Source organism: Scardinius erythrophthalmus (assembly GCF_964197995.2).
Source record: "Scardinius erythrophthalmus genome assembly, chromosome: 9".
NCBI classification, from domain to species: Eukaryota; Metazoa; Chordata; class Actinopteri; order Cypriniformes; family Leuciscidae; genus Scardinius; species Scardinius erythrophthalmus.
Window position 1 is genome coordinate 20,254,314 of NC_138229.1, and position 25,644 is coordinate 20,279,957.

The following is a 25,644-nucleotide window of genomic DNA, read 5'->3' on the forward strand; positions in this document are numbered from 1 at the left end:
AAAAAATAAAAAATTAGGGGAGAGGCAGACCATGGCTAAAACTAGTACTAGAGTTCTCATTTCAAAGTTCACCTGCAACTGAGATGCTGGAATCATGACAAGTCCACACTAATGATCTGTCCCCCACATAAATTAAAAACATGGACAACAGCAGCAAACAAATTTAGTGAAGGTTTTTCATAAGGGAGAGAGAGATTAGAACCACTTACGAGACACGGGTCAAGTGCAATGCCAAGACTTTAATGACACAATAACACTGTACAGACAATTGGAGTTTTCTGCATGTCAACATTACACAATGTATAAAAAAATGCCACAGTAATAAAAACAAGACACATCTGGACTAAGAGTGGCCAAACTGCCAAATTGTCCACTTTATTTCATCCTTTTTTTCCCCCCTTGCTTCACCCCTTAAACCAGCTGCATCTCCAGTGTCAACATTTTTTGAAAAGGTCTCAATGGGCCAGTCCTTGACCATGCAAAAATTCAGAGCCCTTACACACCAGACACAATCTACACCTCCCAGACTGAGGCACATGTGAAAGAGGCCTTGTAGGCATGGGTCAAGGCTTGGTCCAGTGAGAGCAGTCTCGGCATAATATTAAGATGAATGCATTGCACCCAAAATGGAAAGTTAACTTGAGCAATGGAAATGCAGCAAGGTGTACATCACTGTCATACTTTTTAGCTACATACAGTCAAGAACAGTGTCCATGTGTACATTCATAGTGAAGTGCATTTTACACAAGTTTAGGGTAATACATTAAGTATTACAGCAGTGCAAAATAGTTTAGTATCGTGTGCCTCTTTTCTTCATAGCACCTGATGGGACAAAGATGTTGCACAAATAAAATAATAAAAAAAGATTCAGAAGCATTTTTTAACTTGATTAAAACCCTAAACTCACCTCTGCCCCTCTGGCAGTAGGTAAATTCGGTCTCATCATAGTCATCATATTCACTTCTTGGCCTTTGCTGATGGATTGTTTTACAAGTCGGCCTTCTCAATGGAGTTCTCCCTTTAGAAGTCAAAGAGAACAGTTTAAAAGAAAGCATTTGACACTTGCAGTAAATAACTTCAGAAAACTTTAGACATCTAGGTATGCATGGTCTCACTCTCAACATTTAAAATATATATATAATATAAAACATCCTACCTTGATCCTGAGGTCCACTAACTTGCCTCCGAGACCTTGGTTTGGCACCACAACTTGCCCAATTCTCTTGGTCAGACACAACACCCTCTCTCCACTGTCGTTCTAAAAATATTTTTTGCATGAGTTGACCACCTTGTGATGGCATTAGAATTTAAAAAAAAAAAAAACACACTTACCAATACAAGGCCTGCACAAGGAACCCTTTTGAATTCTCTTATCGGCTTTAGCCAGAGCACTATACTCCTCACAGCATTCTCCTTTGGGATGCACCCGAGCCTGCTCAAATACATCACAGCTCTCTTGGCCTTCGCACAGCAGCTTCCTGTGTCTGTGTTTGGCACTGTGATGTCCACAAGAAGGTAGCGCGTGCCTACTGCAACACTTCCTCTTGGAAACTCTCGGAGACTCGCAGTTACTCCGCACCTCTCCTTCGATGTCATACTCGCACTCTTGATCAGACACCTCATTCCTCTCAGGATGGATGTGTTCAGCCATCTTACACATTCCTACCTCATCCTGCAAGCTTGACCCGCAGCACGCACAGGTTTTCTGGCAGACCAAGCAAGTTTTTTCCATACTCAAGAGCTCTTTTCGGGAACGAACCGGGACATCACTTTCAGCCAGCCTGCCACCACCCACATACACGTGCCCTGGAACAAGATCCAGATCCTCCACGTCAGTGGAGAACATTTCATCTCTGGAGGAGAGCTCATCTATGGATGGACTCAAGACACTCTGGCGCTCTTGGGTCACCTGAGGGTAGTAGCTGTAGGAATATGCGCTGCCAACTGAGGAGAGATAGTTTTGTGGAGGCAACAGAGCAGATGGAGAATCAAAGTAAACAAGTGGGTCAATCTCTCGTTCAAGACTGAGGCCAGTTGTAGTCTTATTGCAGGGCAGGCGAAGAATTTGATACGGCAGGTCAAAGTCTTCTGAGAACTTTATAAGAGGTTCCATTGCTGCAGCAGCATCAGTTGACACTATATTCTGCAACTGCTCATCACCTGGTTCCTCCAAATCATGGCTCTCTGTTGGATCTGCAGTGCTTTTGACTCCACTACAAAACATATTGCCAGTTGCACTGGTCACAGACTTCCCATTTTGGCAGCATTTTACATCAGCAACACTCTGCTGGTCATCTTCCTCATTGGCATCCTCTTCCTCATGGACAGAGGAACTGTCAAGGGGCAGCACATCTGATAACACGCATTCATCCAGTACACCCTGGCTAGACTCTGCATCATACGCAGAGTCGCTGTAGGTTGTGGGCCTTGTGACTTCACTGACCTGCTCTTCCTTGCCTTCCTGAGAGGTAAGCTCTAATTTAGAGTCGTCGTTTAAACAAGCCAGCTTCTCTCCCTGCACTACATCAGGGGTAGAGGAAACTACCGTGTTAAGCCCCTTGTCACCTTGTTCACAGGCCTTAAGACTCTCAATTTTGTCTATCAGTTTGTTGACTGAATCACTAGGATCTGTTTGGACCTCAGAACAGGCAGTCTCCCTTTGCATCCCAGCATGTTGAACGTGGTGGCGGACGCGCAAATCGTAGGATGCAACGGAGGGATAATGGGGGTTGATTCTTCTGTAATCGATTGGCTGCATGGGTGCATGTGGAACCACATACCCAGGATACTGCATAAACTGATAAGGGGCCATGTAGGGACGGCCATAGTGCAAAGCTAAAACAAAAGAGAGCGAGAGAGAAAAAAAATTAGAGGAAAACAACAAGCAAAGTCTCAAACAGACTGAAAAAAAAAAAAAAAAAAAAAACACTAACCTGGCCCTGGAAAGCCATAGTGGCCATACGGATTCATGGGCCATTGATACATGAAATATGGCTGAGATGGTGGCTGAACATAGAAAAAAGGTCTGGTGTGGTTTACTGGATGGTGAGGTTGCCCAACTCCCATGGATTGTGAAGTGTTGTTTATGCCTAAAAAAAGAAAAGAAAACTATATAGTATATAGATAATTACAGTGTTCCTGTAGCTCATACAGTAGAGAAGAGCATGGAGTTAACAATGCTCCAAGGTCATGACTCATGGGATTGAGTTCTAGGAACTGCATGAACATACAATAATATTGATAATGTCATCATCTGGTTTAAGGTGGGCTCCCATCCTAACCAGCTTAAAAGTACACACAAAAGAAGTCCCCAAAGAGTTTACCAGGACACAACACACAACACACAGCTAAAAAGCAATAAAACAACTTAAAGCTTTTTCACTGGTAAGAAAGAAGTTTGAGAATGTTACCTTCCATTTCTTATGAGGAGACAAAGAAAGACAGCACAGGATACAAAACACCGCAATACTGTAAAAGACATGCCTGACTCAGAACATTCATTAAACGAACAACATCAGAAAAGGGCACAATTAGCCCATCTTAAAATAGACAGGCATAAACAAACAAACCGTTCAAACATAGAATGCTTTCATATTAAGACAAAAACAAAAACAACAACAACAAAAAAAGACTAACCTTAGATGTGACTGTGACAAAGTGGACTTAAATGTGTATACAGCGAGAGCGACTAACTCTGTCGTAATAACTTTGCACTTCAGATTTATAGATTTCATGCCTGTTTCCAGAGATCCACATTAATGCAATCAAATGGCAGCCAGCAGGTGTACCCAATTTGTCATATTCAGCAAAGCACTCACGTCAGTTTTCATTATCATAAGCAGATTAAGCCATGCCTCTACATGTAACATAAAGTAACTATCATATTATTATTACAATGTTGCTCAATTTATCACGTGTCATTTGTTTGGTATTTCAATTAAATTTCACACGACTTTGTTTTCTGTCGACACTTCTTTTTACATTTCGGTAACTCTTCCTCTCAGTCATTCATCCCTCTTTTGTTATCTACTCATTTATCCATTTATAAGAATTGGTTTGTTGATGAAATGTAGTTTGTACGTCCTAACCATATATATATCCTAACAGTCACAGCGCCTCTATGCGGGTAAAGTTATGTGTGTTATGTTTCAATTTTACAGATGAGTGAATGAGAGCGCTGCTGCTCTGTCAATACGCGGTGAGTATGTTAATATTTATCAACAGCTCATAAAATACTTGAGATAGTTGACTTGACTGCACAGAATTAACAGAGACACATCTAGACGTTTCTCTGTAATGTCGCTGACGAGTTTTTGGCGATATTTCCTAAGCGTTAGCCTGCTAGCTTACGACTATTCTGTGGTAGCAGACGCGTTAAACCAAATGTATTTGTTTTATTTGAGTATATAAATAGGTCTGTCATTAAAGGTTATACAAATAACAACTAAGACCGTAAAACATCAGTTTATCCAGAAATGTATATTGGATTTTGAAGAATGGTGTAGCAAACTAGCTTCGGTCGAGTTGTTATGGTTTCACTTTCCATTCACTAACGTAACAGACAGCTAGCGTATTAGCTAACATGATTGAGGTGCAAAAATATCCATACAGGCTATTTGAATGATGTGACAGTCATCCATATCTATAAATTATTAGCATTAACTGTAAATAAACGAGAAAATGACTCCGTATGTTTGACAAGTGAATTGCCAAACGTGTTGTTGACTCTTGTTTATGCTTCAGACATAATAAATCAGTAAGCCACCTTGTCTAATGCCACTAAACTTGAACTGTAAACCCAACTATAATGTAGTTACTTTGTTTCCTAATGCTTTGGCATGAGAAACGATTGTCACAAGTTATTCAGGCCTTGTGTGTTTTAAAGCTTTGTTGACTTTCACTTTTAGCTATGGCGTCTCTCAGTGATCAGCTGGAGGAGGTGAGGGTGAATGCGGAAGGCAGCTTATCTTCTTCAGTTTCTGCCCAGGAGATGAGGGCAGGGGTGGCAGCCATGGCCAACATCCCTCTCCCACCCTCCAGCAAATATCGCTACATAGCTGCTGAAAGCATGCTGACGGTGAACAGTAGTGGAAATAACAGGAATGAGGTGAGAGCTGGTGTAATGATTCATTTTCCTCTGCAATCCAAATAGTGTTTATACAGCAGGAAGCAATTGTTTGACTTTATGAACCGACCTCTTGCAAAACAGGCATTAAATATCAAGGTATAGGTAAATATCTGATTGCCGGTTGCATAAACCTCTACAAGTTAGACATCAATTTTTTTTCTTTACTATTGTTACTTAAAAACGTAGATTAGCTTAATTTGATACCGAAAGGTAAGACTGACTGCCCCTGACTAACTGCTAGTGGGTCATACTAGAACTTAAAAAACTGTCTTAATATAAAGGCTATGTTTATGCAACCGACATATTTTACAGACATATTTAAAGATATGTCAGCGCAAGTTGCTTTCAGTTAAAACAGCTCACACATTCATTTTAGTCTTGGACTAGCTTAGGCCTAAGCCTTGTCTGTGAAACCGGGGTAGCTACTTTTACATCTTACCTCATACTCTTTCACTGGTAAAGCTGAAGATTTTTTGCCCATTTTTTTATTGTACATAAACAAAATATGTTTTATAATTAAATTCGTAAGAGTAAAAAAACAAACAAAAAAAACAGTAGGCTAACGCAAGGTACACAAATAAATGGTGGGGTGTTTCCATTCATCTTCCTGTAAACTAACTTTTATCGTCCCACCAAATTTGCAGGCCTGTTTAATCTCCATAAAATATAATGATGGAAAATATCCACAAAGAAAATCACTTTTAAATACTTAGGCTACTTAAAAAAGTAAGGTTTTGTCTTCATTATGGTTGTGCAAGACTAGTCGATTAAACGATAGCCTTCTGCTGCTAGTCGACTTGAAAATACTATTTTTATTTATTCATTTTTTTGCACATTTAATGTTTTGCTTTATATTTTTCTAAGGCAGTGTTTAAATTACCGCCATGTTGTTACATTTAAAAATTTATAGATTATTTTGAAAAGTGTTTATCTGGAGCAGAAAACTAAATTTCATTTTACCTCAGATTTTGCATGCATTAGTTTTCTCTGTGGCATTCACGGCGTGTTCAGAGAATATAGTGTCAACTCGTTAGATGAGCAATGTGAGGGAGTTTTTTGACAGCCTATACAAAACTTATATCTCATGTCAAACTAGTAATAACTATTAAGCTTGCTTTTAGGCTTTTATACTACCGGTTTTGAGAGACAGCACGGTATGAGATGTGTTTGACTAGTCGGTTGCAAAACTTTTGTTTAAATGTTAATAAAATTAGTTGTTGCACATGCAACAGGTCATACGCTTCATACACTTACATTTAAGGATAAAGAATTTACCCAGAATCAACATTACATTAATGAAAAATTCTGCTTTTTTGTCTTCCAACAACATTCTGATAGTTTGTAGAAATAGTAGGCAGTGACTGAACCTTTGTTTTCAACCACTGTTAAAACTCAAGTGTCATGTTTGGGTTCTGTGAACAGTGGAGTCTGCCTTCTTTTATTTCATTGGTCATCTCAGTTATTTTGACATTGACGAGCGATGTTAGACTGCTTAGGCATACCTGCCTAAACATAGATCTTTTTTTACTTTTTGCCAGTGCAGCAGAATAGAATTTTTTTTTTGTAGGGACAATTTGGCCGTATCTGATTACTGGGGGTAAATGTCTATGGTGGTTACGGCCCTGACCGTATATAGTAGGAATGTTTGGGGCTATTTTGGCAGTGTGAATGACTGACATAAAGCGCATAATAATGCATAGCGCTGGGTAATCTGTCACTGTTTCCTCAGATGTTTCTAAAGATTGGTCCTGTTTCCACTCATTTGTATGCACATAACATTTCTTCCTAGTTCATTTTTACCCACTGTTGTTGTTTCTAGGTTGTAATGTATTCTTGTTCATACTTTTCTGTTTTACATTAATATCTCCTGATCCTTTTAGTCCCTCAGCCTCCTGCAGAAACTTTCCACCGCTCTTAACATCTTGGAGAAGTATGGCTCCAATCTTACCAACCCCAACAGGCCGAAGTACTGGCGTACAGTCAAGTACAACAACCCTGTCTTCAGGACGACCGTAGACTCTATTCAGGTGTCTGGTGGATGAGATTATGAGGCTTTTGGTGTGAACCATACATAATATTTGCAGTAACTATTCTTTATCTTCTTCTTTTAGGGTGGCAGAGCAGTACTTAACCTGTACGGCTACACCAATCAGCAGCATGATGGCTTGAGCTTTCCTGATGATGTTGTCCAGCCAGATGTTGAGAAGGTGGCGTCAGTGACTCTTGAGATCATGTGTCTTCGTATGGAACTGGACATGCTAATCAAGGTCTGAGGCTGTGAAGTAAAAGCATATTATGAATTCATCACAAATGAACGTTAAGCTCACATATAGAGTTTGTTCCTTTTCTGTAGGGCACCCATTCTCATCCAGAGTTTTTTGAAAGACTTATTCCCTCGCTCACTGTGCAGGTAAAGTGTTTTTTTGTTGTTGTTGTTGTTGTTGTTGTTGTTTTTTTCTTTTGAACTTTCTATTCATAAAAGAATCGTGAAAAAAAGCATAGCTGTATCCACAGAAATATTAAGCAGCACAACTGGTTTAAACATTGATTATAATAATAAGAAATGTTTCTTGAGCACCAAATCAGCATATTAGAATGATTTCTTAAGGATCATGTGACACTGAAGGAATAAATTACATTTTAAAATAAATTAAAATAGAAAATAGTTATTTTTATAAACACTTTTACAATATTAATGTTTTACTGTATTTTTTACAATATTAATGTGTTACTGTATTTTTATCCGATAAATGCATCCTTGGTGAGCATTTCAAAAACATCTTGCCACACTTTTAGAGAAAAGTGTTTCTTTTAGATTTCTTAGCTTTTTTGCAGGTCACTTAAATACAGTGTCCATATAATGTCTGTACAGGATGATGATGGAATCAGCACAGATGCAGTTGCAATCTCTCCTAGTGAGAGACCATGGGAAAAACAAACTCCCTCATCTGTGTCTCCTTCTCAGCCTAAATCTCTATTCAGTCCAGCTCTTGCTCTCTCTTCTCTAGTGCCATCTACACAAACAGGTAAAGACATCATGTTTACCAACCCTGGCTTTCCTTTTAATGAATATCTTTTATTGTGAGTGTCCACTTCTATCGTTTCCATTCTACTTCATTGATTTGCAATTGCTTTGCAGAAAACTGTACCATATGTGGCATCTTTCCAGTGTCTGCTCACTGCCCCACCTGCACTCAGCGGCTATGCACAGAATGTGACCGGCTGTATCACTCCCATTCAGGACGGTCCACACACATCAGGATCCCTGTAACTTCCTCAAAAGCCACAAAACGGCACAGGTTAGCAATGAGCAATTTAAGATGTTGAGAGGACATGTTTGTGTAGAGGATTTTGCCAAGCAAATCTGTATGTCTTTATTTTTTTCCTTAGCTCATCACTGTCAACATGGCAGTGTAAATACTGCACTACAGTAAATACGTTGCAGCAGGTTTTGTGTGAAACCTGTGATCGTCCCCGTCTGTCCTCTTCTGCTCCATCTCTACAGGAGGAGCCATCACAGCCTTCTACAATATCTGGTTAGTCTGTGCGGTTTTTTTTTTCTGTCACTTTTTCAAATCTAAATGGACCATCAGTCCTGCTTGACCTTTTGAAACATCAAGGTGGTCATTCAAACTAACAAATAAACTCCTAAATTTGAATATCATTGTGTTAATTCTGGTGTTTTGTGCATTACTTTTGTCAATTAGAGTGGCAGTGTAAAAGCTGCACAGTGGTTAATGCTGGCAGCAGCATTCTTTGCGAGGTGTGTGATCGCCCCCGTCTGGCCACCCGACCTCCTGTCGCGCCCTCACGTCCGACCCCCTCTGCCACAGGACTAATGGACAGCCAGGTGCCAATATTCAGTACATTCCAAATTCCAAAATTTTCTGGTTTCGTTTCAGTACAATAGGGGCTTTCTCGCCTGAGGAAACTTTTTATAGTTCCTAGAACTAATAGCACAAGTACCCACTTTTTGGCGTGTTTGCACCGCACAAACTGGGAACGCTTTTAGTTAGGAATCATGTTGGGGGAACTAAATTAGCTCCTACTTAAGATTAGGGTCCAACCCAGCACAATATGAACTACTAGTGACATAAGTATATGCTGACTGGCTGAACGCATGTGAAACACCAGCACCCGCCATGTACACTCACAGTTTTCAGCCTACATATTTACTCCACGAACTAACTCTACAAACATGGAAAACAGTGATAGATGGACCTCTCAACCTTTATGCTAATGAGAAAATCCAATGTGACTTTGAGGGGACCAGGCAAAACATGATTATGTATTTCTGCTCAGCTAGCAACATTGGGAATTAACCACATGGCAAACGCTAATATTATTTCATATACTGTTTACTTTCTTTGTATAACAGTTCAATCTAATAACATAATAGACAGGACTGTTAAATAGATTGTAAACTAATGAAGATGGAGCATGGTGTGCTCAGGCTCTGGCTTTTTCAGCGGCGTCAAAATAAAGGTCACTTTACAGTTTCTACTGGCGGTGCAAATGCTACCAAGAAAATGGTCCAACTTGGGGAACATTTAGTTCTTGGGAACCGCTCTGTTGGCTAGTGCCTATAACTAAGTTCCTATAATTAGCCGGTGCGAAAGCCCCTATAGTTATTAACACTGCTATATTTTAAAGTTCATCATTTCTGTGCTAATAACATGATCGATGTTGCACAAAGGAATGTAGTTCAGTTTTATTAACTGAGTTTTGTGCCGTTAGTGGTGTAGAACTTAAAACAAGTCACCTTTAAAGGGATAGGTCACCCAAAAATGAAAATTTGGTCATCATTTGCTCACCCTCAAGTTGTTCCAAATCTGTTTGAATTTCTTTCTTCTGCTGAACTCAAAAGAAGATGTTTTGAAGAATGTCGGTAACCAAACAGTTGATGGGCCTCATTGACTTCTATAGTATTTTTGTTCCATACTACTGTATGCTTCCAACTGTTTGGTTACCCATATTCTTCAAAATATCTTCTTTTGTGTTCAGGAGAAGGAAGAAATTCGTACAGGTTTGGAACAAATTGAGGGTGAGTAAATGATGATAGAATTTTAATTTTTGGGTGAACTATCCCTTTAACCTATGCATATTCTGATTTGTCATTGCTAAAGAAATGCAGTTTCTCCTGAGTTTTATCCTGAATACAGGTTCCTGTTTTGACTCCTTTTTTTCTATCTCATTTAGTGGATTTGCCAGTTTTGTACGTACGTCAACCACACACCATCAACTGTATGCGAAATGTGTTGCCTTTCAAAATCAGAACCTGCTCTATCACCCTCTAAGCCCCTCCCACTATCTAAGCCCCTCCCACTCTCACCGGTCAAGGATGTAACACCGCTTTCAGTCGCACCTAAAGTCATGCCTTCTGAGGACCCTGATTTGAAAAGGCAAAGACTGATGAAGGAGGAAGGGCTTAAACTTATTCAGCTTATTCGTGTAAGTCTGATTTTTTTTTTATGTTTTCATTGTAGCCTGGGCATCATCCTCAGAATCTTTCAAGCATTCTTATTGTCTCTGTCCTTCTCAGGAGGGAGAGAAGAAAGGAGTGAGTCCAGAGGAGGTTTATACCAGCATGTATGTGTCAGGAAACAGTAACGTAATGCCATATGACTGGCTGAAGGCAGAGCTACCGCATGTGCTTGATGAGATCTGTGTGATGGCTGCGTCCTGTCAGCAAGAACCCAATGCACAATCAAACTCTTCAGGGGGGAACGATGGGCAGGATGGAGAAAAGAGCAATGCTGTCCCCTTGTCCAGGGCAGAAGCCAAACGGGCCTGGCTGGCAGCAGGGGGCGATAATGAGAAAGCTGTTAGGCAGGCTCTTAGAGACCGCAGAGTTAAAGTGAGTTCTTAACAATCCATCCTTTATATAATAACTTTTATTAACATTTACAACAGTATTAGAATATATAATGCTTAACATTTCATTAGTGAATGTACACTGAAATTGTTAGATTTATATATTTTTTTCTTATCTGACTGACATCAGCTACAGGCCTGTTAAGCATTATATATTTAATTATGTCATATATTTTTTCTTATATTATTACACACACACACACACACACACACACACATATATATTTATATATACACACACATACATACAGTTTTAATCGAAATGATTCAACCCTCATTGCAAATCAGGTTTATTGGCAAAATTTACAGACTTTCAGCTGTTTGCAGTGAACAATTCAAACAAAAGTAATTGAAATGGCTCAACACAACAAACGTTTCAAGTGGTTTCCCCAAATTCAACTGAAAATGCAACTTTTAATGACTTCTGCAGTCTCAAAATGATTGAACCCCTTCATGGCAAGCATCTTTACACCCTTTTGCTGTTATGACCTGCTGCAAACAAGCGAGATATATAACCAGACACCAGCTTCTGGCAGCGTTTCTGAGGAATCTTAGGCCATTCCTCATGAAAAATGGCTGGGTTTTGCTGCAACTGCCGCCTTCAAATCCCACCAGAGATTTTCTATGGGATTCAAGTCAGGTGACTGTGATGGCCACTGTAGAATCTTCCAGGACGACTTCTGCAACCAAGCTTTTGGAATTTGAGGTATGCTTGGGATCATTGTCCTGTTGGAAGGTCCAATGACGCCCAAGCTTCAGCTTCATCACTGACGGCATGACGTTTTTTGCCGATTTCCTGATACTTCATTGAATCAGCCTTCTACACGCTGCAGGTTTCCAGTGCCAGAGGATGTAAAGCAACCCCAGAGCATCACCAAGCTCCCAACATGCTTAACTGTAGGCAGTGTTCTTTCAGCATATGCTTCATTATTCTTCCTCCAGACAAACCGCTGATCCATAGGGCTGAAAAGTTCCTTTAGTTTTGTTTAGCAGAATCCCAAAACTTCTGTGTCTTATATATATAATTTTGAGCACTTTTCTTGTGGTTTTGGGTCAGTAGTGGTGTACGTCTTGGAGTTCTGGTATGCGTTTAGTACTCGCCATACAGTGCAAGCTGAAACCTCAGTGCCTGTTGTCACCAAGTCTTGCTGCAGGTCTTTTGCAGTCACTCGAGGTTTTTTCTCAACCTGCCTTCTCAGAAAACTGGTTGCAGCCATTGATGGCTTCCTTTTTCTGCCCATCCAGGTAGTGTAACCACTGTTCCTTTAACTTTGAATTTGCATGCTATGCTTCCAACAGTGTCTCTAGGAACATTTACTGCATTCACTATCTTTTTGTATCCTGATCCTTGTTTGTGAAGGGTGATGATATCTTCTCTTAACTTTTTGGACCATTCTTTTGACTTATTTCTAAGTCAAATCTTATTGACTTATTTCTGAGCCATATTTCTAACATGCAGTCAAACGTGACACTCAACAAACCTAGCCAGTTCAGATTTTTCATGTGTTCTAGCTCAAACACACCTGGTGCAACTAATGAAGCCCTTGATTAGTTGCATCAGGTGTGCTTGAGACAACACCTGTTTTGCAGATTTGTGCTGTAGTAAGAAATTTTATTCAGGGTGTTGAATAATTTTAAGACTGCAGAAGTCATTAAAAGTTGCTTTTTTTTTTTAAGTTGAATTTGGGGAAACCACTTAACCACTAACACTCACTTGAAGGACATTTTTTAAATCACTAATCATTTAATTACACTGTTAGATGTAAATTATCTTTTATTAGATCTCAAAATGAATATTCATTTTCCATATTGTACATTATAATGTTGTGATGCCTAGTTTATAGTGTTTTATTTTTTTTTTATTTAGACAAAGTAATGTAGAAATTTAATATTATGTAAACTTTCACATAATTAAATTATGTAATTATTTCTGAAATATTTTCATGTTATGGCCAATAAACCTGGCAACATTATTAGCTTATCCGTATAGCCAGAATCGCATAATAGTGTATTTCTAGTAAATATATCTAATAAAAATGTTGTATGCTAAATATGACATTTTGTCTGTTTTTCTTTGTTAGGTAAAAGAGCTTGGCTCTCTGGGATTTAATGATATAACCCGCTGTGAAGAAGCCCTGAGGCAGAGTGGAGGGGATGTGAGGGGGGCTCTCGTCCTGCTGCAGCGCCCTTTACTGGAGCCATTCCATCAGCGCATGTGGAGCGACGAACCAGAGCCCCCCATTGACATCAACCATCCAGATAAACAGGTGACTGGCCTTTTACAATAATGTAAATAATGAATGCTTCACTGAGAGACTGCATTGCTTTCTCACCACTAGATGTGCCAAACAGTTTTTGCAGCTTAATCTGCATAATCTTTTGTGTGATAAATAAATAAATATATATTTATCTTTAATTAATTGCATAATGCTGGCTGCTGAATATATTCAAGGTGGTCATTAGCAAATTGAATGTTATGTTATCAAACATTACTGAAGTTATTTATCCTCTGTCTGTGTAAGCATGTTTGCCGTAGGCTGCTAGCAGTGTTTGAGCTGCCCAGCTGGGGGCGTTGTGAGCTGGTTTTGTCTTTGCTGCGAGACCCTACAGCTACATACACACTGGAGGATGTGGTTCAGGCCGTGCGTGAATCACCTGACCGGGACTTCATACGCCGTGTGCTGAACAAGGAATGCCCTATCTGCCTGTCGGTTTTTCCCCACAGCAAGGTACTATGCATCACCTCAGAATCTTGTATTTTTTACACCAGAGTGTCCTTATCTTATATGTACTCATACTGTTAAAGGGACAGTCCACCCAAAAATGTAAATTCTGTCAATATTTACATATAAGAACATAAAAGAAGATCTTTTGAAGAATGTTGGTAAATAGTTTTGGTTCCTATTGACTTCCATTTTAATTGTTGTCCATACTACTAAAGTCAGTGGGATCCACAACAGTTTGGTTACCAACATTCTTCAAAAGATATTTTATGTTCCACAGAAAAAAGAAAGTCACACAGGTTTAGAACGACATGAGGGTTAGTAAATGATGATAGAATTTTCATTTTTGGGTGGGCTATTCCTTTAAAGGGATAGATCACCTAGAAAGCATCTGATATCAAGTGATCATTTACTCGCCATTTTGCTTTTCCAAACCTGCATAACTTTTATTTCTTTAGTAGAATGCAAAAGAAAACATTTAGAAAAATGACTACCTTTGGACAGTTTATATTGCATGCAGCCCAGTCTTACTGGGTCCTTTTCATAAATGAGCTCTAAATTGAAATGCTGTTGCATTTTTGGCAAATATATGTATATGAAAGCACCTTACATTGAGTCAGGAGTCTATTTTTTGGTGTATTTTTCAGATGCAGTCGCTGACATCCTGCCAGTGCTCTGTGTGCTGTGGATGTTTCAAGCAGCATTTCACCATAGCGGTGAGGGACAAGCACATCAGAGACATGGTGTGTCCTGTCTGCACAGAGCCTGACATCAATGACCCTGAGCACCTTAACAGCTACTTCTCCACTCTGGACATACAGGTACTGCAAAAGAGCAAAAAATAAAGATGGTCAGTTCAGTACTGGGACTTGAGTTGGAACACAGCAGCATATAACTGGGCTTCAAGCTACTCACTGTGATATCTGAAATGATCTTGTGTGTGTGTGCGTGACTGCCCAGCTCAGGGATTGCCTTGAACCAGACGTGTACGATCTCTTCCACAAGAAGCTGACTGAGCAGGCTCTCATCAAGGACCCGAAGTTCCTGTGGTGCAGCCATGTGAGTGACACTGCACTTCCTAACTCTCTCTGAGAGAGCACTCTCACACTCAAATAGCTGTAGTCTCATTCAAGAGCATTTACAGTGATCTGAAAAGAGGTGCATGATGTTAGGAGTCTTTATTTGCATCTAGTGCATCTCTTTTACTCTTATCTCGTTCCCACAGTGCTCATATGGCTTCATCTATGACGGCGATCAACTCAAGGTCACCTGTATGCAGTGCAGGAAAAGCTTCTGCGCTCAATGCAAAAAACCGGTAAGTGTTTTCAGAAAGCAAGAAACAGATCTGCGGTGACCTCGCATGAATATAGGAGATGAGCGTCTGATGCAGTCTAGTGAATCATGAGAGAGTTTGTTTCAGATGAATATGTATGTGTAACAAAAGAAAGTTTCAAAGATTCATTCTGGTGGATCGTTTTATTGAACAGAAAAAAATTCTTAAAAAAAGATTCTCTGACTTCTGTCCCTATGGAGCATTTTAGTTATTTTTTGTTTGTTTTTTTAAATATACATTAAGGTGTATTTTGTGTCACCTTGATTGATATTACTCATTAATTTAAAATGTGAATGGTAATGAGTGTCTTATTCTCGATCGCTCTCTGCAGTGGGAGCCGCAGCACGTGGGCCTCTCGTGTGAGCAGTTCCAGCTGTGGAAGCGAGAGAATGACCCTGAGTACCAGAAGCAGGGTTTGGCCGGATACCTGCGTGACAATGGGATCAGTGAGTCACCTTTAGATCTTCTCTAGAAGCCTAATCCACACCTACCCACTAGGGCTGAACGATACATCGAATTTTCATCGTCATCGCGATATGAACTCGCGCGATGAACACATCGCAACAGACAGCCTGACACGATGAATAACACCTGGTTCAGATTACAAGATTTTTGTGTCTGTTACGATAGTCACGGTGTCAGATTACACGATTTTGACTCCTAAAATCTTGTCGTGTCATGGACAAGAAACATGTCAGGCTACACGTTGCTTTCCGACCAGTAATCGCGTGCCGTCACACGCACACATTCACTCGTAAACATTTACTCGCACACACACACACACACACACACACACACACACACAGACACAGACACTAGGGCTGGGCGATATGGAGCAAAAAATATATCTCGATATATTTTGCTATATCTCGATATACGATATATATCTCGATATCTTTACAGGAAAAATAACCCCCCAAAAACTACTGCAAAAACAAATATGCCAAATACCACAGTCTTTTTTTATTGAAGTGCAAATTGGTAGGCTGTTCATGTAGGAACAAAGTGCTTCTGCAACATAAAAAAAAAAAAAATCCCTGTATACAAAAATAATAATTTAACTGTAAAATAAAGGAAGAAATAATACATATTGCACTATTTTTAATAAACCTGTATAGAAATATCATTACTAATTTTGGCAAATAAAAAAAAAAAATGCCATATATCCCCCAAAAACTGCACAACTGTAGAGTAAAACATTAATTTAAAAAAAGTGATAAAAATGCATCTAAAAATTGACATGATTGTTACAAAATCACACTGTCTGGGGCCGCTGGGGAACTCAGAACAACTGCTAGCATAAAGTTTAAGGTAAAAATAACTGCCATTAAATTATAGTATCTGACTACTATGCAATTAGATAAACTGTTCATTCATTACATCACTTTACCTCTGTCTTTATCCACCTTTATCTTCTTCTCTTCTTTTCGGCAATGTATATAGCAGAATAGGTAACTTAGGCTAATGCTAATTTATAATGTGTCATGTAAATTCGGCCATCCGTCACAATCAGGAAACTTTGAACGTGTCTAGAGCTGGCGCGAGCTGCCAGGCCCGTTTCTAGGGGAGCATGTTAAGTGTGAGTGTGTTAAGCGCCCTCAAACAAAAGCAATGCGGCGAGAGGCGACGCTACACAAAAAAATACCAACAACAACTGATCGCGCGCGCGCGCTGTTTCTGACGCACTTCAAGCACTCGCTGGGCGGGGAAAGATTGATGTGCCTGACTCCGGCTCACTCATTCACTCGCGCGCACACACACACACACACTGTCCCTCGCTCACTCACTCGCGCTAAATCGCGTAATCCAGGCAGGTAATAAACGTTTGACCTATCACTCACGCAAATAACCTATTAAAGCACTAAGACATGGGAACAGTATATTCTATTTTACAATGTCTATTTAAAAAAAAATCAGGAATTGTTGTTAGCTATAGCTGACATTCACATTTGAATATTTATCGCAAGTCATATCGTCATCGCAATATTAAACAATGTTATCGCACATCGCAGCTTTTCCTCATATCGTGCAGCCCTACTACCCACAGCTAATAATTCTGCCCCACTCTGACTACCAGAATTAACCTTAGAAAACATGTTGTCTGCTCATACAGTCTGATTGTTTTGTTAGTGTTTGGTCAATTGGTGAAGCGAAACCAAATCAAATATAGTATTTCTATATTTAAGTATTTCTCACTAGAAGGCATTTTTATTCACACTTTGTGAGAGAGTTACTGATCGCACAATAGTTGTTTGTAGTGTTACATCTCACTGTCTTTCTCTGTTCTATTGAATCGATCCATTGTTCTGGTGTCCTTTTTTTTTCTGTAAATGTATTATCTGTACATCTGTTGGATATAGCAATTTACTGATTAAGTATGATGAAATATAAAAATATAAAGTTCCTATAGGTATAGATTTTCCATCCATCCATCCATATGGGTTTAGAATTGTTGCATTTTTCCAAATAAATAGATTAATATTCACAAATAAATGTAAAGAGATTAATATTTTTTTTTTTATCAAATTCACAAATAAAAAGATTAAGATCCACAAATAAATGTAAAGAGTTTCACATAAAAATATAAAATTCACAAATAAATCAAATGAGATTTGAAAATTTTTTTATTTATTTTTTTACAAATGTTTTATTATTTTACTAACACAACTCTGCCTGGCATTTATTTGTGAACCGCTTTCTGTGCATTTGTAAATCGCTGCACACATTTGTGAATAGCTTCTTGGGCATTTGTAAATCCCCTCACGCATCTGTGGATTTTGAAACGCTTCTAGCGTCGACGTGCAGACCCAAAAAAAAAAAATTATATATATATATATATATATATATATATATACACTGTTTCTGATCCCTTGGATTTACCTGGATTCCTTATAAATTGTTAATATTTTACAGTAGTCAATTTGATGATAATCACGTCAATAGACAAACATAGACTGCTTGACTATGTAAATTATGTTTTCATGTTTTTATCGAATGCAAAATGTAAACATCCACAGTATGGGGTGGAAAAACTCACACAGCCCATTCTTTCTTTTATACAAGGATTTTATCTATTGTTCTTATGTCTGTCTTGTAGCTTGTCCTAACTGTAGGTTCCAGTATGCTCTGGCCAGGGGCGGCTGTATGCACTTCAGTTGTTCCCAGTGCAGGTATCAGTTCTGCAGTGGATGTAACAACCCTTTCCACACAGTGAGTTCCTGTCTGGTCTTGTTGTCCTCGAATTATTTGTGCCTATTTGTATCTCTATGTGCATGTTATACGGCTCTGTACGTGACTGATATTCAGTTTGAAGCCAGCTACGGTTGGGCTAAAAGTAGCAGCCTTCTCCGGAGCACGATTTCTTCTCTCCTTTTTATTCATCCTCTTTTTCTCTCACACTCTTGCTCACTCCTTCTCTGGCAGAAGTGTGCAGTGAACCAGTGTACTGTGACAGGTCTGCATGCCCATCACCCCAGAGACTGCCTCTTCTACCTTCGAGACTGGGAGCCTGCCAGGCTTCAGGCCTTACTGCAGGTACACACTCGCGCTTTAACACAGGCACACACATTTCCTCCTACACATCCACACGCACAGCACTTGTGTGCCAGGATTGGTTGAGAAATATCACTTCACATCTCTATCGTTTTGTTTCGAATACTTGTTTGAACGTCATTTTGTTTCCTCAGAAAAAGGCAGTGAACTACAATACTGAAACTGCAACAGGAGCACAGACTGGTATGTCTTTTAGTATCAGTGCTTTTTTTGTTTAGTTTATTCTGACCATGTGGCCATATTTTAGTCTGACTTATCTCCCCCAGTACTTCTGTGATCTGTTTATCTGTGTCTGTCTCTTCATCTTATTTGTCCGTCTCAGTCTTAAAGTCTAGTTTGCTTCCAATTTCACTCTTTATCTCAACTGCCCAGTGGAACAAAATCGCTTTTACTGTAATGAAAGCATAAAAGCTGAACATCCTAAAGCAATGCACTGTTTTCCCACTAAAACAGCCGTCCAATTACCGCTTCTCAGACCAAGGCTATATTTGTACCATGAAATCGTTGTCAAACACACACATACACCTACTCCTTACAGCTTTATTTCACACTCTGTTCCACTTCTCTTTACTGAAAATATCTCCCTCAAAAACCGCCTTTCCCCCCAAATGCATCCCTGGTTTTTTTTTTTTTTGCGTCAGGTGTGTGTGGAGTGATCGAGCAGAAAGATGAAGGGCCTCGTCCGACTGATTCGCCGTGTGGGGCTCAGACTCAGCCGGGACAGGCAGGACTCTGCGAGTGAGTAACATCGTTGTTACCATTTTGACTGCTCCCTGCACTCTCAAATCTCTCAAACTCATCTCAATTTTTTTTATCAATGGCGTTGTAGGGATTGTAGAGATCGGAAAAAGTACACGAGTACTCAAATTACAGCCCATTGATTTAACTCAACTTGATTGCTTGATTTAACTCTACTCAATTTAATATCTCTCTCTCTCTCTCTCTCTCTCTCTCTCTCTCTCTCTCTCTCTCTCTCTCTCTCTCTCTCTCTCTCTCTCTCTCTCTCTCTCTCTCTCTCTCTCTCTCTCTCTCTCTCTCTCTATATATATATATATATATATATATATATATATATATATATATATATGTATATGTATATGTGTGTGTGTACACTCACAAAAGGGTGTGGATTATTTTTTTACATGTTTTATTCATCATGACCTTCACAAATAAAAACAACTTTTTGAAACATAAATACAATCGCCAGAAGTAAAAAGCTAAAGGTAGGCTATAAACGAAATACAGTACAGTTTCATGCCTATAATGTCACCAACACTAAGCATCTGACAACTCTTTTGACCTTTATTTAATGGGGTTATCGGATGCCCATTTTCCACAAGTTGGTATGATTCTTTCGGGTGTTCATGTAAAGTTTGTAATATACTGGTAATATAATTGTAATTATTTGTTAATAATTGGTTAATAATATAATTTTAACCAATTAAATAATTATATATAATAAAATAATATATATATATATATATATATATATATATATATATATATATATATATATATATATTAATTATGAGTGGGGTATTGCTGATGTATTTTATATTATAGAATAAAATTTGAAAATGTATTTAGCCTGAAACCTGAAGCCTGTTCAAAATACCCATTGTCTTTGTGACAATAGAACCAGAAGGGCAAAAATGCATACTCATTTCTTGGCTTTGGACTTATTCTTGCAGCACACTTTAAGAGACAAGCACCATCACATTTTTAAATACTTGGAAAGTGCAAATGCAAATATGCAATATAGCAAAGATCAAAAGTACAAAATTAGGAAGATCAAATGTGAGCTAAAGATCAAATGTGAGCTGAATTTGTAATCATGTTTGAATTTTGACCACAATATGCTAATATATCTAGTCTTATGTGGGATTGGTGAGACACTGGGAGAAAAAAACAGCAAGATGCGATGGCCAAAGACATCAAATGCTTTAAATATAAATAAAAAAATGGTGAATACAGAAGATGGTGTACTTGACAAGACATTGACACAAATGCCTCTCCCTACTTTTTAGGGGTAAATAAAATTGTGTTGTATTTCAGTAAGCATTATCGAGAGTACCTGGTCAGCCTCATTAATGGCCATTCTATTGACCCCGCCCTCCTTTACTCTCTGGATGAGCTGATCGTGGCCTGCAGGAGATACCATGTGGACGTCACACAGGGGGAAGGAGAAGATGAGAGAGTATACTTTGCCAGACTTAAGGTGGGCTGATGCTGTCCTTTCTTCAGTCTATAAACATTACCTCTTTTTGGTAGTTATCAAACTTTCTTTACCTCACATCTGCAGAAACTCATGGATGACGTGCCTCTGGGTGACAAGGTCCTTCGCAAGAAGTGAAGACGTTTTTACTTTGTTCATTTAACCTGTGCTGACTATTTTACCCACGTGCGCCTGTAGCTCCGCTTTATGATCTGAGCTGAGAGGCTGGCAGAATTTTAAACACAGTGCTTCCCTGTTCTCAATGTGATGTAGTTGCACACATTTGCACAATGCACACTGTTTTTTTTTTTTTTTTCTTAAGGTTTTGTGTTGGGAAATTCTTCATTTTAATCATGTTTTTATTTTAATCACCCTCTAATAGCGTTATAGCTGTAGCTTGATTAAATTATCTATAATTTAAATTGGTTAATAATTATTGGTTAACCAATTAATTTTTTTATATATATATAATGATTGGGGTATTGCTGATGTATTTTATATTGTAGAATAAAATAAAAAAATGTATTTAGCTTGAAACCTGAAACCTGTTCAAAATACCCATTGTAATGCACACACTGTTTTTAGTTTTTTTTTCTTAAGGTTTTGTGATGGGAAATTCTTCATTTTAATCATGTTTTTATTTTTAATTACTCTCTAATAGAGTTATAGCTGTAGCTTGATAATAAAAAAACTGACTAAGACAAAACACTTTGACAGCTATAGTAAAGCCATTTATTGTTTCTGTGAATGCTTACAAACAGGTTTTATTTCATTAAGTACATTTTAAAATTAAACAGACAAAAATCGTAAAACAACAGCATTTTAAATGATTTTATGAGTGAACTTTCTGTTGATTGTACCTCAGGCTCGTCGTTATCAGTTTATTCAACCAAAAACAAAATCTGCACATTGATGGGTGTCAAAAGACGTACAATCATGGGTTTATATGTACATATATATATATGATTAAACATAATTTATAAAATGTTGAATCTAGTGAGTCTTTGTGTTTCAACGAGAGCAAAATAATAATTAATTACCAAAGCAGTAAAACCACCAGTCATGTTGATGTCACTCGATCAGCATCTAAAAGACATGTTCTTCATTCCTATTCCATGCAATTGTGTCACGGTTGTCTCTGAGATCAGAGCCCTTAAAACACATATTTGCTCATCAAGTCTTAAAGCCATTTACAGTGGGGCTGTAGTCAGGGAAACCACTGATCAATTTCTATTTTTATTCTGAGGACATTTGTGCAGCCAGACATTTTTTAATATAATTTTTGATATGCATGATCATGGAAAAGCACTGGCCATTTTAGCAGAAATTAAAGGCACACACAATGAGAAAATCGATGATATTTTTTTAAGAGGTCATTATTCTTGGCAATGAGAATTACATGCACTGTAAAGTTTTATGATGCTGATTGGTCACACATGCAGTGTTTGAATTTTTCCCCTAACTTTACAGTATTTGTTGCCTTAAATCTGCCATCACTTTAAAAATCATGTTACATATGTAATATAATAGTCTGTTTTACTGAGGTTCACCAATGGCAGGTTCTTCACAAGCACACTTAACCTCTCAGCTGTAAAATATTGTATTTCCTATCAGGATATACAACCAGCCACTTATCTCGCCCTAATGAGGGTGAAGCACAAACCGCTTGCAGTTTGCTGCATGACAAGGTAAGATATAATTAATGGACACACACACCTTTGTCTGACAACTATTCTTTTGAGTGTTTTTCTATAACCAAAACCTTGATAGCCATAATCTAAAATGAATCGTAGTCTGTGTGTTTTAGGCTTGTTTTGCCCTATTGCTTTGATTGGCTATGCAGAAAGCATTGACATAGGAAATGCATGATGGGATATGGTGACAGATGAAACCCCATGAAGTGCTGAGGAAAGACTGACACATGGTTTGAGGTAATTGTCTGTGTGAAAGAGGTGAATATTGATAGCAAAGCTTTTAGCATTATCATTCAGAGACATTTTGGTAACACTTTAGAATAAGTTACATTAGTTCATGTTTTTAATGCATTTACTATGGTTAGTTCATGTTAGCTCAGGTATTTAAAATATTAAAACATAAAACATTGTTAGTTCATGGTAACCAATGGAACTTTATTTTAAAGTTTTTTTTTTTTTTTTTTTTGCAAGATTTCTCATGTTTTGATCATTTTAGCTTCGGTACAGAATCAGCCAAAGCAAATAAATGCTGTTATTGTGAGTTAAATGCATGTTAAAATGCAAAGATAAATGCAATCGGTTACAATGCATCACCATTACATCACACTGTCTGCAGCTGAGGCCATAGTTTAGAGTTGTATCCTCCTGAATCAGAACACTCGTAGTGGCTTTTTCCTCCACTATTACGACAGTTGTGGCAATCTGTGATGTGACGCCTAACTTGTTTTGACAGATGGCCTCTCTGGTGCGGGGACCTGTGTCTCTGGGGCTTTTGGGATAGATGAGGTTCAGGTCTTTAGCAGAGGAGGGAAAAGAAAGAAAGAAAGAAAGACAGAAATCTACCCCAGCTCAGCTGTAATTTTGCTGAAGTGTTTCCACATCTCTGACAGCCAGAGCTGCCACTCCTTTAGTGAAATGGAGCTAGTGTAGTGTGCAGTCACAAGATATCTTTATAATGAGCTCTATTGCTTATTTTCTTGTTGCCATTTCATATTCTCATTGATTTGCATATTTCAATATTTACTTCCTTATTGCTTGATTCACTGGTGCGTGTTGTTTCAAATATACTTTTGAGTCTGCTTTTCATGGTCCAGTTGATAAAATCAAGCCCTGCCGGGCCTGCCCTATACTGAATATCCCGTTTCACTTGGAAATATGTCCAATAATGGAAGTAAACTGGGTTGTGATTGCCTTCATGTTGACTAAGGATTCCTGCAAGCTCTTAGTGTAGCGGTGTAGATACTGTATGTGTACTGTATGCCCTCAGTAGACAGATGGGACCAGGAAAGGGGCCCTAGGAAATGGGTTATATAAATCACTAGGATCATTCTGATATGTCTTAAGGCCGCCTTTCTTTTTTAGTTCTCAAATCTGGAGTGAACCATTAAGAGACTTGTACACGATGTACACCAGTGGTGTGCGGTGATGTTTTATCATTTATAAGTCCTCACATTTTTATATATACAGTGAGGAAAATAAGTATTTGAACTCCCTGCTATTTTGCAAGTTCTCCCACTTGGAAATCATGGAGGGGTCTGAAATTGTCATCGTAGGTGCATGTCCACTGTGAGAGACATAATCTAAAAAAAAAAATCCAGAAATCACAATATATGATTTTTTAACTATTTATTTGTATGATACAGCTGCAAATAAGTATTTGAACACCTGTCTATCAGCTAGAATTCTGACCCTCAAAGACCTGTTAGTCTGCCTTTAAAATGTCCACCTCCACTCCATTTATTATCCTAAATTAGATGCACCTGTTTGAGGTCGTTAGCTGCATAAAGACACCTGTCCACCCCATACACTCAGTAAGAATCCAACTACTAACATGGCCAAGACCAAAGAGCTGTCCAAAGACACTAGAGACAAAATTGTACACCTCCACAAGGCTGGAAAGGGCTACGGGGAAACTGCCAAGCAGCTTGGTGAAAAAAGGTCCACTGTTGGAGCAATCATTAGAAAATGGAAGAAGCTAAACATGACTGTCAATCTCCCTCGGACTGGGGCTCCATGCAAGATCTCACCTCGTGGGGTCTCAATGATCCTAAGAAAGGTGAGAAATCAGCCCAGAACTACACGGGAGGAGCTGGTCAATGACCTGAAAAGAGCTGGGACCATCGTTTCCAAGGTTACTGTTGGTAATACACTAAGACGTCATGGTTTGAAATCATGCATGGCACGGAAGGTTCCCCTGCTTAAACCAGCACATGTCAAGGCCCGTCTTAAGTTTGCCAATGACCATTTGGATGATCCAGAGGAGTCATGGGAGAAAGTCATGTGGTCAGATGAGACCAAAATAGAACTTTTTGGTCATAATTCCACTAAACGTGTTTGGAGGAAGAAGAATGATGAGGACCATCCCAAGAACACCATCCCTACTGTGAAGCATGGGGGTGGTAGCATCATGCTTTGGGGGTGTTTTTCTGCACATGGGACAGGGCGACTGCACTGTATTTAGGAGAGGATGACCGGGGCCATGTATTGCGAGATTTTGGGGAACAACCTCCTTCCCTCAGTTAGAGCATTGAAGATGGGTCGAGGCTGGGTCTTCCAACATGACAATGACCCGAAGCACACAGCCAGGATAAACAAGGAGTGGCTCTGTAAGAAGCATATCAAGGTTCTGGCGTGGCCTAGCCAGTCTCCAGACCTAAACCCAATAGAGAATCTTTGGAGGGAGCTCAAACTCCGTGTTTCTCAGCGACAGCCCAGAAACCTGACTGATCTAGAGAAGATCTGTGTGGAGGAGTGGGCCAAAATCCCTCCTGCAGTGTGTGCAAACCTGGTGAAAAACTACAGGAAACGTTTGACCTCTGTAATTGCAAACAAATGCTACTGTACCAAATATTAACATTGATTTTCTCAGGTGTTCAAATACTTATTTGCAGCTGTATCATACAAATAAATAGTTAAAAAATCATACATTGTGATTTCTGGATTTTTTTTTTTTAGATTATGTCTCTCACAGTGGACATGCACCTACGATGACAATTTCAGACCCCTCCATGATTTCTAAGTGGGAGAACTTGCAAAATAGCAGGGTGTTCAAATACTTATTTTCCTCACTGTATATATGTGTGTGTGTGTGTGTGTGTGTGTATGTATGTATGTGTGTGTGTGTG

The 25,644-nt window shown here is 38.8% G+C and overlaps 2 protein-coding genes across 3 annotated transcripts; one reads left to right on the forward strand and one right to left on the reverse strand.

Annotated features, from left to right (window-relative positions):
* Positions 1-219: 219 nt before the first annotated feature.
* On the reverse strand, positions 220-4,117 carry buc (bucky ball). The gene is made up of 7 exons (XM_081375329.1): positions 3,637-4,117; positions 3,411-3,468; positions 2,934-3,089; positions 1,333-2,835; positions 1,157-1,258; positions 908-1,018; positions 220-822 (listed from the first exon to the last, which is right to left on the reverse strand). Exons 2-7 carry the CDS (start codon positions 3,415-3,417, stop codon positions 791-793), a joined length of 1,911 nt encoding a protein of 636 aa, XP_081231455.1. The 5' UTR covers positions 3,418-3,468; positions 3,637-4,117; the 3' UTR covers positions 220-790.
* Positions 3,861-21,815, forward strand: rnf31 (ring finger protein 31). Of its 2 annotated transcripts, XM_081375326.1 has the most exons (24): positions 3,861-3,987; positions 4,161-4,198; positions 4,908-5,107; positions 7,009-7,155; positions 7,240-7,395; positions 7,482-7,538; positions 8,001-8,154; positions 8,268-8,427; positions 8,519-8,664; positions 8,836-8,978; positions 10,328-10,579; positions 10,671-10,985; positions 13,084-13,269; positions 13,525-13,731; positions 14,373-14,546; positions 14,686-14,784; positions 14,951-15,040; positions 15,390-15,504; positions 18,156-18,268; positions 18,482-18,592; positions 18,745-18,793; positions 19,252-19,348; positions 20,666-20,828; positions 20,913-21,815. In XM_081375326.1, the coding sequence occupies exons 3-24, from the start codon at positions 4,910-4,912 to the stop codon at positions 20,961-20,963; spliced, it is 3,183 nt and encodes a 1,060-aa protein (XP_081231452.1). In that variant the 5' UTR covers positions 3,861-3,987; positions 4,161-4,198; positions 4,908-4,909; the 3' UTR covers positions 20,964-21,815. The 2 variants fall into 2 exon arrangements, with proteins under 2 accessions (XP_081231452.1, XP_081231451.1); XM_081375325.1 differs by lacking the exon at positions 3,861-3,987 and having other exon boundaries at positions 4,121-4,198.
* Positions 21,816-25,644: the final 3,829 nt, after the last annotated feature.